Below are 14,351 nucleotides of genomic sequence, written 5' to 3'. Positions count from 1 at the left end.
AGCTTCCTGTGCTTTGCACACTGAACCCAAGACAACTGATTCACCGAAGGGAGCGCCCGCCTGCCGCCACTGCCGGGTTCGTGATACTTCACAGGGTCTGATTTATACACCGACCCATCTGCAGGCAGTTGTTGAGGTTTGGGCGTGACTCCGGCTCATTCCCCCTTTCATGCCCTTGTGGAGTTCGCCTCGGCTCGACACAAACAGCTGGGAATCCGGCCGTGGCAGCACAGCGTGCCCATTCAGGCAGTGCTGGGAAGGGGTTTTCCACCGCTCACAAACACAAGCACACGTGACGCGCTACAAAAGACGAGCACACAGATTTAGATTAAGCGGTGCCAACTCTTTGTGGTCGGTCCATGATCTGCGGTTCCAGCTTCAAGCTGCAGACTGTCTCAAGAATGAAACAAAACAACAGAATAATGGAGACGAATTTCAAACGATACAAATCAACTTGCAAGAGAAAAAAAGAGTGCCTGTCAGCAGGGTTTATTACAAAAATACTGAAAAACAACAACTGTGTTGTCAGCTAGGATGCAATCTTTACAAAGAAACTGTTTGATCAAATATGTTTTTGTCTTGCTGCGAAATATTTCACGCTTACTTGATCCCAAAGGTTTGCAAAAAATATATATGAATATATCGTGACCCGGGTTGGAAACGAGAGAACACATGATTGCACTAAAACGATTCGTGTCTTCCAGTTAGATATACAAAAGAGAATAAATATCAATATAGCAATACACTTTTATATTTTACATCTGCCATTGAAAATATATATTTTGTTGAAGAATAATAGTAAGTCCAATAAAAAATAATAAACATTAAAAAATAATAATAATAACAACAATAGCACCAAATGAACGACTAGGTGTCTGGATTCCAAAGGAAGAAGCTTATCAATCATCTCAATCGTACAATCCTACGATCAGTCTTTTGGTTAAATGTAAAGAAAGTGCAGCAAGTTTGTAATTTAACCATGAGGTATTTCACATTATATATACATACACATATCTATATCTATACATACATGTATATATATATTGCATTGGCCTCCTCTCCTGCCACAGGAGAGCAGTGAAGACGGTGTGGATGCAGATGCAGACGCAGAAAGGCTTGCAGGGGAACTTTGGGTTCACTGTTTGCAAAGAGTCTTCAGTCAGTTGTTTGGTTTGTAGTCAGCGGCTCTGACGTCCGAGTCGCTCGCGTTCCCTGCGCTGTAGTGCTCCCTGCAGTGTTCAGCAACAGACGGCCGTTTTCATAGCCGGGCGCACTCGTCGAAATGCTTCATGCACTCTGCGGCCTCCGTGTCGTTGAACCTGGCGTGACACTGCGGACACTGCAGCTCCGACGGGCCCGGGCATTCGCTCCAGTTTGTTGCCGCGGCGGCTGCTGGCCCTGTTGCGGCGGGCTGTGGTGGCGGCGGCGTGGCCGCCTGCTGCTGCTGCCGGTCGGCAGCCATCCTCAGCCGAGGCTCTGAGGAGTCCTTGTTTCGCCTCGGGGACATCCGGTGACCGATGTGGACGTGACACAAGGGGACAACATCCCGGCCATCTCTGCCGGACCCCTGCTGAGAGGCACAGACCCGGTCAGACCAACGGGCATCCCACCCAGAACCGGCCCAAGATTACTTTGATTACTAAACAGAATGTGACTGAGGACCCCCAACGCACAACTGCAAAATTACCATTATTTAGCTAATAGCAATTTTTACAGTTAACTCCAAATGTGTTCATTATTGATACTCCTGGTGGATTTGAGTTTATTTTTACCAACATGTTTCTTCTGACTGGAAGTAATATTAATGTTTTGGAGTGACTGACTTAAAATTGATGAAAAACCTTTGGACGGAGCTAAAGTACGATATTTCTGTTCTAACTGCACAGTATCTTTACATCATAATCTGGTAAAGTATGATATTATTACAATCAATGTTCTTACGCTTGTTTGTTACATGTTTTCAACACTTTTTGTGTGACATGCTGCTGTTACATCTGAATTTCCCCACCGTGGGACAATAAAGATGATTTCTATTCTTCTGTCTCTAAAGATTGGGTTGCTGGCAAGGAGGCCCTCCAACCACAAAGACTCTGGAAAGGAGAGGTAGGAATACAGCCGGACACAAATAGCTGGTAATTAACCCCTTAACTGTAACCCACCAGATGTGAGTGAATGGTTCCATGAGGACAGCGGGGGCCTTGTGACAGTCCAGGGGTTTAAAAGATTCATTTTTCTATTGATTATTGAGGATTTCTAACATTCAATACGGAATTTTTAAAGATGAACCAAAAACAAGATATTTAAATGTTTTTCAACATGTAATGATGTTTTTCAGAGATGTAAGTTTCATTTCCTGTCAGAATCTAAATCCACCATGGATATGAATTATTCTGTAAAGATGCCTTCTATGGCAGGTATTGTGTTCTTGGGCTCCTTTTGTTAGTTTCAGGTTGCTAAGCACCTGGTCGGTTTGCTAATGCCTTGGGCCGGCTCTACATCCACCTGATAGAAGTGTGTTCCGCCTGACCTGTTTGTGCAGCTGCTGCTTTAACTGAGAAATCTGCTCCTTCAGGTCCGCAATCCGACCCTGAGCTCGTTCTCTGTCGGCACGCTCCGACTTAAAGTCTTCAGTGTAGATGAGGACCTGGAAAAGCAAAACATCACCAATGTTCACTGTTTCCAGGTGATAAACACTGAATGAGTCTGGTTGTATAATCCCTCAATGGAGTGGAAACCCACCTGCTGCTCCAGGGTCTGGATTCTCTCATGCCCCTGCCTCCTTATGTCTTCCACTTCTCTGCCCAGCCTGGAGCACTCCCTGATTTTTTCCTCCAGGAGGGCATTGAGCCTGGAAATCTCCTGGTGGAGCAGGCCGGTCCGGATGGAGCCCACGACCGGCATCAGGCCCGGCCCGGAGCTCTCCTTCAGCTTCTGACCCAACGCCCGGATGTACTCCTCCCTGCTGGAGTCGTACTTCTGCCACTGGGAGTTCAAATCCTGCACCTGCAAGCCGAACACAACCACACGGTTTGAACTGTGACCCCCACACCGGGCTAGCCGTTTGGGCCGAATGTGGGAATGCTAAACCGAGACTCACGTAAGACACGCGCTGCTTCAGCTGCTGGTTTTCTCCCTGAAGCTGGCGGATTTGGGATTTAGCAGCATTCAGGTCGGAGAGCTCCGGTGTCTGCAGAAAGGCCACAGAAAGACTTCAAATGGTGCAAAAGGAGGAAAAAACTGAAAGACGGACACAGCAGAAGGAGAGTTGAACACACACCTCCTTGGCACTTTGCTCCTCCACTTCTCCTCCTGTTCCCTTCTTCTCCCGCTCCAGCCGGGCCAGCAGCTCCTGGCACACCTTAACGGTGGCGCCCAGCTGGCCGCGCAGCTGGTCGGCCTCCTCGGCCAGCGACGAGCACAGGACGCTCCGGGTGGCCTCGGCCCGCTCGCGCTCCTCCAGGGCTGCCCGCAGCCTCTGGATCTCCCGGTCCTTCTCGTGGTCCGGCTGACTCCGGATCCGCTCCTGCTCCAGCTCCTTCTCCCTGATCTGTGCAGTCAGCCTCTGGATCTCCTACAAGGAAAAAAAAATATTTTAGAAATACTCCACTGTAATAGTTTATTCCAATTATTTATAGTGAGTTATTTTGCTTGGGATTTGAATATTTTCTTGAAAATGTTTCCATCCATTCATCATCATACACACTTTTCCCATTGGGGTCTTGAGGAGCTGGTTTCTATGTTTAGCTGTCAACTGGCAAGAGGCAAAATGTTTCAATCTGTTGCCTAATGCTATAAAAACAGTCATGATCTACATCAGAAAAAATAGTAACAGAGGCATGTTTCTAGCACATGTTATAATATTTCAACTAATTTAATGAAATAATATAAATGTTAAGCAATAAGCTGGATGAATCAAACACAGCCCGACTTTAGATATGTATGGATTTGGCTCTAGACTGAAAAATTGATTTCCTGATCATTGTTACAATTATTATAAGTGTGAGGACGAGAAATGATTTAATAGTCAAAACTGACAGAAAAAAAAGGTTTCAGTGCCTGCAGCCAGAGGTCAACAAACACACACACACACACACACACACACACACAGCTCTCGTTATGATAGAAACTATTGTAGAACAAGAGTTGGTGAAGCTCTCATCGAGCCAACAGGAAGAAAATGAAATAACGTAACAATTACGTCCATATTGACAGTTTTTGTAGTTACATGAAAGAAAGAAAAAAGTAAAAATTTAAAAAGTTAAACCATAAATTACAGCTCTAATCACAATATCCCCCCACAATACTGATAAATGATAGGACAACCATCCATCACTAATGTGTTCGTGTGTTGGGAACAAACACAGACGGATGTCTAAATACACACACACACACACACACACACACATATATATATATAATAAAAAAAATGTATTTAAATATAATCTGGGTCTGGCTTTGTATATAAAGCTAATATTTATATACATGCTGGACGTGTCTCTGTCTTCACACACGCTGCTGCCCATAAAATTGGACAAAATCTTTTTTTCTTGTCTGTTCTCATGAAATAATTCTAAGATCATTTGATGACGGGTATATCTTCTCAAAACTTTACTGATCGATCTTTTCCAAACATACCACAGGGAAAATTAAGCCACAGTAAAAAGGAGGAAAACGTCGGAAAACAAAATTCACACAAGACCAGTATGTTTATGGAAGTTTAGTTTAAGACTTATTGGCTTATATTTTTAATCATATATCTAAATGAAAATGTTCATCTGGACTGTTAGATTTTGTACCCCAGTACGACTTTATTCTAGTACCGCCCTTGTAAATTCATGTTTTTTTTTATTTTTATTTTCTTAAATAGTGGCAAATAGAATTCCTTATTCCTATAATATAATAATAGCTGGCCTGTTTGTGTTTCTGGGAGTTCTGTTGAAAATGTCTTTAATTACTTTAAATAAATACAGTTAATGAACACACTCAAAAGGAGTGATTTCTTCCAACTATACAGGTAAATGCGGAGCTCTTGCCCCGGGGTTTACCTCTCCTTGTCGGGCTGCTTTCACCTCCATGTCGTTTCTCTTCTGCTTCAGCTTGCAGATCTCTGACAGCAGGCTTTCCACCAGGGAGTTGGACGGACCGATGACCACGGGCTCATCGTCTCCCATCGTCATGTACATCCTCTCGTGTCTGACCAGCCTGCTCTTTAGGTCTGCAATAATATTGTCCTTCACGCAGAGCTGCTTGTTGAGGAGCTCCATCTCCCCGCGCGTCTCGTGGTACAGGGTGTTCAGGACGCCGTAGCTCCGCGTCCTCTCCCTCAGCAGCGCGTCTCCCTCGGAGCCCATGCTGGCGCTATCCATGGCGGACTTATTTTAGTAGATTCAACACCGACCGGGTCTTTTAATAATAATCATCCGGCATTTGACGCCTCTGCCTCTCACCCCGTGTCTTTTAGAAATGCACCGAGGAGGTAAATTCTACCGGAGATTTGGCGCATCAGTGTCGAGAATAATATCCCCGAACGGGGATTTCCTGGGGAACTTCCCCGCGGACTTTTTTTTTTTTTTTTTTTTTTTTTTAGCTTCGTCAAAACGGAGCCCAGTCAGTCAGCCTGCCTGCCTGCTGCCGCCGTTCAAAGCCCCACAGCCCCGCGACACAGCAGTAAACTGACTGACGGCAATAATTGTTAACCTACAAAAACTCATAAAAACTCAACTTTCTTTCGCTCGGGTTTCTGCGGCAGCGGCTGAAAAGGAAACGCGAATGCTGCCTTCAAGGACGTCGTAATTTCGAGCTCTCGCACCTTTGTTCGGCATGATCAAATTCTCTTCATGCAGGCGCATTTTAGTAATTGAAAATGCTAACTCACGTCGCTGATTTAGTTGGAATGGCTAAGCCAAAGCACACATTCATTCAAGAATGCATTTCTGTTTATTATGAAGCCACTGAAGAACTATAACACACTGTGTCAGAAAATGACAGTCTGATGCATGGAGTTCTTACTGTATTCCAGTAATTTTATGGTTATCTACTGTTAAATATTCTAATACCACTAACTGTTTAAACCAAAAAATATATATGCTATGTTAATTTTGTCCAAAGTAAACCATAATTTAGACAAAATATGGTGTAAACAAGAATGGGGAAGCTGCAGACTTGAAAGTTGCCCTGCAGACAGTCATTGACATCATCTATATGGGGGACAAGCCACAAAGGTTGTTGCTAAAGAGACTGAACATAAACATAAACAATGAAAAGTTGATTGGAAGAAAAATAAACGTGTAATAGAAGATGTGAAAATCAACAACAAAAAAGCCTTTAAATAATATTTAAAGAATAGTGGAGAGTTGTGAGATTTATTTAATTTTTAATGCTTTATAATATTTGAATGAAATAATAAAAGAAAAATCTGAATTTATGTAAATTATTCTTTTTAGGCTCTGAACTAATGACACTGAGGGTTTCAGCAGACAGTTTACTGTATGAAACAATGATCCTAAAAATGCCTCACTCTCACATCCGGGTTTCCACACTGTGTTTCATTCAAATCCCAACAGGGATGTCAGTTTTTAAAGCACTTTCTGTCCATATTCCAAACCTTTGTTCCGTTTCCAGATTTCCCAGAGCAACAAACGCATCGGACGCCCTTCTCGCTCATTACGTAATTGGATCATTTAGTGAATTGCGCAGCTAGGGCATTGTCAGTGACTGTTAATCATTGAATACGTGACACAGTAAAGGGTTTTGCATTTTTCTTTCTGATTCAGTGGATGATGTACGGAGTTGTTCCAACATCCCAGTGAAGATGACCTCATGAAGCTCTACTTTTACAACCATTATTCTGTGTACTTAATATAATATTCCTCATACTGAAGTGGATGGATTGTACCTTAGTCATAACATGATAAAGCCTTTTATCTAATCCAGAAGACTCCAACACACACATTCACACACTAATGGTGGTGAGCTACATTGTATCTACTGTGGACTGCAATGCTGGATCCACAGGCTGCAGGACAAACTGAGCAATAATAGTCACATATTAACTATAACACAGCCTCTCAAAAGTATTCACACCTGTTTAACCTTTTTGTTGCAACCACCACTGACTTCTGTGGGGTGGAAAAATAGATATCTTAAAATCTTTCACAAAAAGAATCTGAAACGTGTGGCGTGAACATCTATTCAGTTCTCTTTACTCAGACATGAATACAATTCTTGTGCAGCAAGAGGCAGAAGAGCAACCAGCAGATTTGGGCATTAACCAAACAGGAAGGCCGTGGTAACTCAGAGGCGAAGCAGAGATCCACAGCGCAGGTGGGAGAGTCTGCTGAAAAACTGTAAATTGTCCACGTCATAAATCTGGCTTTTGTGGAGGAGGGGTACAAAGAACGCCATATGGAAAGAAACTCAAGTCTTTTTTTTCAGTTGATCATCTCCTGGGATCAATGAGTGATGAGCAGGAGGAGAGAATCCATCAGGACAGAAAAGAGATGGAGAATTTTGTACAGATGTAATATTCGATTCACATGTACGTACCCTTATCAGTGTTTATTATTACAATTTACAGAGATACAAGTTTGTAACATTTAATTAATGCACTCTGTTAGAAAACAATATCTTTTTCTCCTAAAATCTTCTTTGGATGAGAAATACTAACAGAAATGAACTGATAATGTCACAAAAATGTCATCAAGTCAGTCAGGAGATCAGATTTCTCTGAATCAAATTAGAATAAAAACCTGACCTGAAAATGGATGTCATTTTTTTTATTCAGAGGTGCAAAATAATCCTAATTCAGTTGAAAAAACAAAGACAACTTCCAAAAAATATTTTGTGTAACCTGGTGTTATTTACAGTTCTCTTCACATTTATGCAGTTATTTGTTCATTTGTGAACTGAAACCTTGATAGAAGCAGAGTAAATGTTGTAATGTGACAACATGAGCAAACCTTTTCAGTCACTGTAAGAAAGGGAAGCATCACTAGTCTAATGTTTTTCCAGGCAGATACTGATTTGTTTACGAAAGTCAGGGAAGATTAACTGTAAAATGCCATTTCAAAACCGGTCTTGAAATATGATGACATTAACAGGTTTTTGCATTACGTAAAATAATCCAGGAACCAAGCACTTTAACTTTCCAAAAAGAAAACAATAATAGAATAGGGAAGATAGGAGTGGGAGGTGTTATTATTAGTGAGCTGGTTATCATCCACTGACCTCCATGTGATTCAGCATGTTCTAAAGTTGGTACTTCTCTCACTTTACTTTCACTCACTGTGGGCTGCTTTGGTATTACAAACATATGATCAAGCTTGACATTTTTTGCAAAAAAAGCGTGTCTGAGTTGTAGTTAGTCGAGTATAGCAGCAAAGGACACAGAAATGATCACCATCTCACAGATTTTGAGCCTTTTGTTCCATCACCCTAATCTAAAATATGCATTTATGTATTCTGAGCGAGAGTAAATGCATAGCGCAACAGAAGTGGGGAATGTTTTGTGTTCTCATACTGAAAATATTAACACATTTTGTGACATTGCTAGAAATCTCAAAGAATACATGTGGGCTAATGTGCGTTTTTAGGAAGGTCACTGGGAAAAAACTCAGGTTGATGGTGGACTACAAAAACAATTAATGTATCTGAATAAAGTGAAACCGCTGTCTAGACTGTAGGAGTGTTAAATTCTTTTCTGACACTCATTCAAGAGGTTAATTAGACCCTCTGGCCAGCGGGGAGTCCCAGGTATTCCTGGGTTAAACAGACCATGACACTGACTGACTTCTTCTGTTTGAGGTGAGTCATAAATCAAATGACAGTCATGTGAAAGCATGAATATATACTGTTCATGCCATCAGTTATAGAATTAGAGCTCTCAAAAGTTTGTGTAAGGGCGTGAAAAACTGAGTTAACATAAAATATGAGACTTTGAAAGCAACCTAGCAAGTGTTCTTTCCTCATATCTAAAAAAATAACTCGACAAAAAAATTCTACATCTAATAGTGTCATGTTGAGTCATTTATCAATGAATTGTAATAATAACTCCACTTCCCTCCCTCCCAAACACACACACACATAATCAGGATGATTAAAATGGGTCATTATAAACTTCCAAGCTGCACCTGAACATTCTCTCGTTTTCACTGTAAAATGTTACCACCGCATTCCACTAGAGGGCAGTGTTCAACTAGTGGTTAGATCATTTCTAACAGACGACCGAACAAATGAAAAAGATTCGAACTTTATTCTGAACACTCATCCACACAAGCAACAAATTTACCTCTTTAAACATGTAACTAGGAACACCTGAAACTACTATACGTGGCAATATTGTATATTTACATCGGGAAACTTTTAAAATGATTACATTGCTTGTTTGATCTAAACAAGCAATAAACTCATACTTCACTGTATATTGAAACACTGACGGTTATGATCAGATTTTGCGCTTGGAACAAACGAAATTATTGAAGAAGATGCAGATCCTAATATTAACAACCAAACAACAACAACAAAACAAAGAAACATGAAAATGAGCTCTAGAGTAAAAAAAATAGTTTTATCCGAGGCTAATACAACAGTGGCTCACATAAAACAGTCTGCTAATAATATTATAGGGATGAACAGGAAGAGAATATAGCCAGCTATCTCTCATATTGACTTGAGAAAATACAAGGAATATATAAAAGTACAAATACTGTCTAAACATCTGACTATGAACACACACACACACACTCACACACACACACGCACCCCCCCCCACACCCACATTGAATCACACTTTGATTCAATGTGCATCATGCAAAACTAATATGTCTTTATGTATCCGACACAAAGGCTAAAAATACCTCTGAAAAAGCTGGACAAATATGTAGAAACTATATTTTCATCCTTTTCCTTTTTTTAATCCATTTCTCACCTCAAAGTTTTGATGTTAAGTCACACTCACTAAAAAATACTTGTGGAGCTCTAGAACACAGGGGCCGTAATAAAAATGTAGCTGGATGCCATCTGCTAATAATTTGGTAATTTTTAACGTCAGAGCCAATGGCCCCTAGAGTTTGCATGTGATGGTGTTCTGCTGCGCCTTAAATACAATCTGAGTGTTATTTACATCGACTGGGAGGTGAAGGAAAAGCTCCATCTTTATAAAAAGACATGGTGTTCCCCAACTGTCCACCAGGCGACCAAGTTCAATTTACAATGAGCTAAACATGACTAAAATAATTGTTCATTGATGGAATAGATTTCATAAATGTGAGGACCTCCCACATCTTCTATCCTATATATATTTAATTGGATTAAAGCACAATAAAAATATGATTTATCTTCAATTAAAAAACAAAACAGTGGAGGAATCTGGGTTATGTAGTTTCTGAGATCTTGGAGAAATCTGTTCTCTAGAACAAACCAAAAAACATCTCAGCTTGACAGAAAAATCTAAACTAAAGTTGACCTATGATCTGATATGGAGCCTCCTTTCTTTCCTAACACTGCATCTTACGAAGGCTGCGTGAAATCCTCTTAAACTCGGGCTGTCCTCTCTGCCAGCGCTTCAGGGAGGTGATGACCAGATGGCCATCCATCTTCTGGCCCATGACCAGGTAGGGGCCGTTGATGTCGTTCATCTCCTCACAGATACACCGCATCCCGTCCTTCAGCCACAGCACCATCCTCCGCAGATCACGATCCGTCACGCCGTTCATCGTGTAAATGGTCTTGCTCTTGGTATCCGGCACTATTTTGGAGTCACCATTAATGTAGGAGATCTCCTTGACTTTGATCTTCACAGCTGGGGATGGATGTGGAGAGGGGAAAAAACCACAGAATTAGGAATAAAATCAGCATTCTGAAGTTTTATTCTGTCTCAGCTTTTTTGACACACATCACGTCATATCAGGTGCCGTTATCGTACAGCTAATCAGAGAATATACAAAAAACAGTTTTCAAAGGGTGACTTTGTTTTTATGGGAAAAAAATCTATCCATATGTCTATGAAAATACAGAAGCTCAAGTTTTTAAATCTTGGATAAACTGTGATTAAGCATTCTGGCTGAAATAAACAAGCAAAGACCAGATCAGACCAGATCTGATTGCTGTCTGACCTCTAGAACAGAACCTGCCTGACAAAATGAACCAGGGTAACTGATGCCATCACGCAGAAATTCAAAACCAAATAGGAAGAAAAGTCATATCCATCTATTGGTCTGAAAAAGGGTTGCAAGCACAACTTTGGACTGCTGCAAATCAGAGATAGAGCCACCCAAACATTCGATGCACTGCAGGCTTCAGTTAGAGTCAGTGTTTGTCAGAAAGACGCTGGGCAAACAGAACATCCATGGGAGAGAACTGAGTTGTAAACCACAGCTGACCAAAGAGAACAAAAAAGCCTCACATTTTCCTAAATAATAATAATAAAAGTAACATCTTGATGATTCTTTAGGTTTTAGGGGAAATATTCTGTGGACTGATCACACAAAAGTATTACTTTCCAGGAGAGCATACCTACAGTCAAACATAATAGTAGTAATGTGATGGTCTATTACTCCTTTGCTGCTATAATTGTTGTTGGAATCATTAATTCTGCTTCCTGCCAGAACTTCCTGAAGGAGAAGATCTGGCCTTCAGTTTGTGAGCTTGGATTCCATCCCACTGTGCAGCACACCAGCAAGTCCACCTCCGAAGGATGGAGAAAATACAATCAGGAGTGGACATATATTTGATTAAGACGCTGTGGGAGGACCTCCAATGTTCAATGGCAGTCGCTGCCGACAGTGGCACAACTAGGTGGAAGGTCCAGGAGGAAAAAAGGTTTTCACATATGGTTAGATTGGTTTAGATAGCTTTTACCCTCTTAACTAAAAAAAAAAAAAAAAACAGAACAAAAAAAAATCATTGTTTGAAAACTGATTTTTTTTTAAATAATATTGACTTGGGTTGACTTTGTCTAATATCAATACAATATGTTGATCTGAAACTTTTGCACATGACAAAAAAACCAAAAACCAAACAAACAGAAGAAACCTGGAATGTGCTTTTTGCAGCGCTATAGAATCAGAGCAGTAATGAGAATAAAATGCTGCAATAAAAATCTGCAAGACCTGAATGTTTCTGTGCCAACTGCAACAAAGTAGCAAATATGCAAGTATGCAAATATGTTAGGTATTCGTTTTCTACTTATTGAACACATCAATAACTAGAAAAGGTTATGTCGTGTATAAAGTCAAACATTTCCGTACTACTACTTCTATGTCTGCCTCTTTAGCAGAATCTTCAACACATTTTAGAAAATCTTTCATACATTCCAGTCCTTAAAAAATAAACATATAGAAAACAAAACAAAACAATAAACAACAACAACAACAACAAAACAAATTAGTGAGAGCAGAACAGACAGCTCTTAAAGAAAACCAGAAATCAGTAATGGCCAGGAAAAAAAAACTGATTGGAGCATCTCTTCAAAGCATGCTGGTGAATTTAACTTTGATGTATAATCAGGTTTGTGCTCTAATCAGAAATACAGAAAAAAAAGTTACCAAGAGTCCAAAACCAGGATCTTATTTCACAAAGGGAGCGCTTGCAGGAAAACCATTGGATTTAAAAAACTTCTTTTCCATATTAAGTATAATTTTGGCCGTTTCCATTGTTGTGTGATGGAAGACCAGCTCTCTCTTCAAAACCACAAGACATAAAGCCATCTGAGAAACTTAAACCCCATAAAAAGTGCATGAGACATCTGGGTCAAATGTGCACCGTTGAAGAGTTTCCCGTAAGTGACTCACATTCAGAGGTTTAGGTTACTCTGATTCTGCCTTGAATTTCTTGGAGCCACCTCTGTTGACCTCTTGGGGCCTCTGCAGTTCACCCTCGGGACTAGTAAAGCCGGAGCACTTACCAAAATCATTCTTGCACAGGCTGTCAACGATTTCGTTGCCATTTTCTTCCGTTTCTTTGCAAGCATCACACACCCTGGGCGCTGAGAGAGAATTGAAAACAACGAACACTGCTCAATTTCCCATAACTGAACACAAAATTTGACTCATGCACTTATATTTATGACAATAGAGTGGAGATTAGACGCAGTCTGAAACATTTTAGTGCGTGCGCATAAATGCACGTTTTACGCACAAGACATTGCACTGGTTACAAACGCTTCAAATGAGAGTTTTGCAGATCTCTACCCTCTCTGGTGACAGGCACGACGTTCTCAATGCTTGCAGGCGGTATGCACAGGTCGTTGTCGGTCGGGAAGCGGTTGCAGTCCAGCATCTCCGGCCACGGGTACCCGAACGCGAGCATGACGGGCCCGCATCCGTACCTGACGCTCTCGCACAGCGACCTGCAGGGCTGTATGGGCTCGTCCAGGTCGTCCAGGCAGACGGGAGCGAAAAGCGAGCAGAGGAACTTCCTCGTGTCGGGGTGACACTGCTTCTGAACGAGGGGCGTCCAGGACGAAGCTTGCTGCAGGACCTCATTCATGGTTTCGTGTCCCAGCAGGTTCGGGAGGCGCATCTCCGTGTACTCTATGTCATTGCAAAGCAGGAGGTTTTCAGGGATTTGCTTGCAGCTGTTCTTTTTCTGGAATAAATCGTGTTGGCCGAAGTTGTACAGTCCGTGGATGGCGCCCGTGGAGGTTATTGCCACCCCCCACAAAGCGGCCACAACTGATATAAAGGCTCTCATTTTGTGTCTCTGGTGTAGGATTGTTCAGGCGTTCCGCAGGGCTGCAGGGCTGCTGTGTGGATGGAGCGTCTGTCAGTGACCAACTAACTCCTGCTGCTCACTGGAGCTTTTCTTCCAGACAAGTCTGGGAGGAGTCTGTGCTCCAAAGGCCCTTTTTCTGCTCAACAAAACTGGTTTCCTGATGTCAAGCGAACTCTGCAGACAGATTTGTCTTCTCAGGCAAGAAAAGGCCGGGCTGCAGCTCTCCTCTGGCTCTGGTGAGACGTAATGACGTCTAATTGTGCCTCGGTGTTTTATCACCAGCCGTTTTCTTGACAGTTTCCCTTTCATTCCCAGCCTCCCACCTCTTATGGAATCATAACAAAATCTGTCTGACTGGTTTTCCTCATTACACCCCAATCAGCAGAAATACACCCTGAGTGATCCTTTGGCTTGCTGGTCTTTGCTGTAAATAATTTGGGAATGTCAGTGGGGGCATTTAGCTCAGTTCAGTGGAGCGTTAATTTTCCATCATTAGCAGTGGCGGAGTCCTTTGGGCAGGCCTGCAGGTTCATAACACATGGTGAAATATGGCTTGCCCTGGTGTGAGAAGCAGACCTTCACTCAGCACACCCAGGGGTGTAACCCAATCTGCCTCTCACCTTAAGCTTTAGGCTTCAGCT

At 41.8% G+C, this 14,351-nt stretch overlaps 2 protein-coding genes across 3 annotated transcripts; both read right to left on the bottom strand.

Moving 5' to 3' along the window:
• Positions 1–473: 473 nt before the first annotated feature.
• Positions 474–5,780, bottom strand: tnip2 (TNFAIP3 interacting protein 2). 2 transcript variants are annotated; one of them, XM_028016302.1, is made up of 6 exons: positions 5,046–5,780; positions 3,278–3,571; positions 3,098–3,187; positions 2,740–3,003; positions 2,528–2,644; positions 474–1,570 (listed from the first exon to the last, which is right to left on the bottom strand). In XM_028016302.1, exons 1-6 carry the CDS (start codon positions 5,364–5,366, stop codon positions 1,259–1,261), a joined length of 1,398 nt encoding a protein of 465 aa, XP_027872103.1. In that variant the 5' UTR covers positions 5,367–5,780; the 3' UTR covers positions 474–1,258. The 2 variants fall into 2 exon arrangements, with proteins under 2 accessions (XP_027872103.1, XP_027872104.1); XM_028016303.1 differs by having other exon boundaries at positions 474–1,567.
• Positions 5,781–8,423: 2,643 nt separating this feature from the next.
• Positions 8,424–13,942, bottom strand: sfrp2 (secreted frizzled-related protein 2). The gene is made up of 3 exons (XM_028016305.1): positions 13,188–13,942; positions 12,902–12,982; positions 8,424–10,798 (listed from the first exon to the last, which is right to left on the bottom strand). Exons 1-3 carry the CDS (start codon positions 13,687–13,689, stop codon positions 10,494–10,496), a joined length of 888 nt encoding a protein of 295 aa, XP_027872106.1. The 5' UTR covers positions 13,690–13,942; the 3' UTR covers positions 8,424–10,493.
• Positions 13,943–14,351: the final 409 nt, after the last annotated feature.

This window comes from Xiphophorus couchianus, chromosome 5 (assembly GCF_001444195.1).
Source record: "Xiphophorus couchianus chromosome 5, X_couchianus-1.0, whole genome shotgun sequence".
NCBI lineage: Eukaryota > Metazoa > Chordata > Actinopteri > Cyprinodontiformes > Poeciliidae > Xiphophorus > Xiphophorus couchianus.
The sequence above is the reverse complement of the archived record's forward strand: the minus strand, read 5'-3'. Positions and strand labels throughout refer to the sequence as shown.

Excerpts from the sequence above, each read along its gene's own strand:
- tnip2 (XM_028016302.1), bottom strand. The coding sequence starts at position 5,366 with ATGGATAGCGCCAGCATGGGCTCCGAGGGAGACGCGCTGCTGAGGGAG. Across the intron at positions 3,004-3,097 it reads TGAAGCAGCGCGTGTCTTAC|GTGCAGGATTTGAACTCCCA; the intron begins GTGAGTCTCGGT and ends TTCGGCTTGCAG. Across the intron at positions 2,645-2,739 it reads TCCAGACCCTGGAGCAGCAG|GTCCTCATCTACACTGAAGA; the intron begins GTGGGTTTCCAC and ends TTGCTTTTCCAG.
- sfrp2 (XM_028016305.1), bottom strand. The coding sequence starts at position 13,689 with ATGAGAGCCTTTATATCAGTTGTGGCCGCTTTGTGGGGGGTGGCAATA. Across the intron at positions 12,983-13,187 it reads CGTGCCTGTCACCAGAGAGG|CGCCCAGGGTGTGTGATGCT; the intron begins GTAGAGATCTGC and ends ATTCTCTCTCAG. Across the intron at positions 10,799-12,901 it reads CCTGTGCAAGAATGATTTTG|CTGTGAAGATCAAAGTCAAG; the intron begins GTAAGTGCTCCG and ends ATCCATCCCCAG.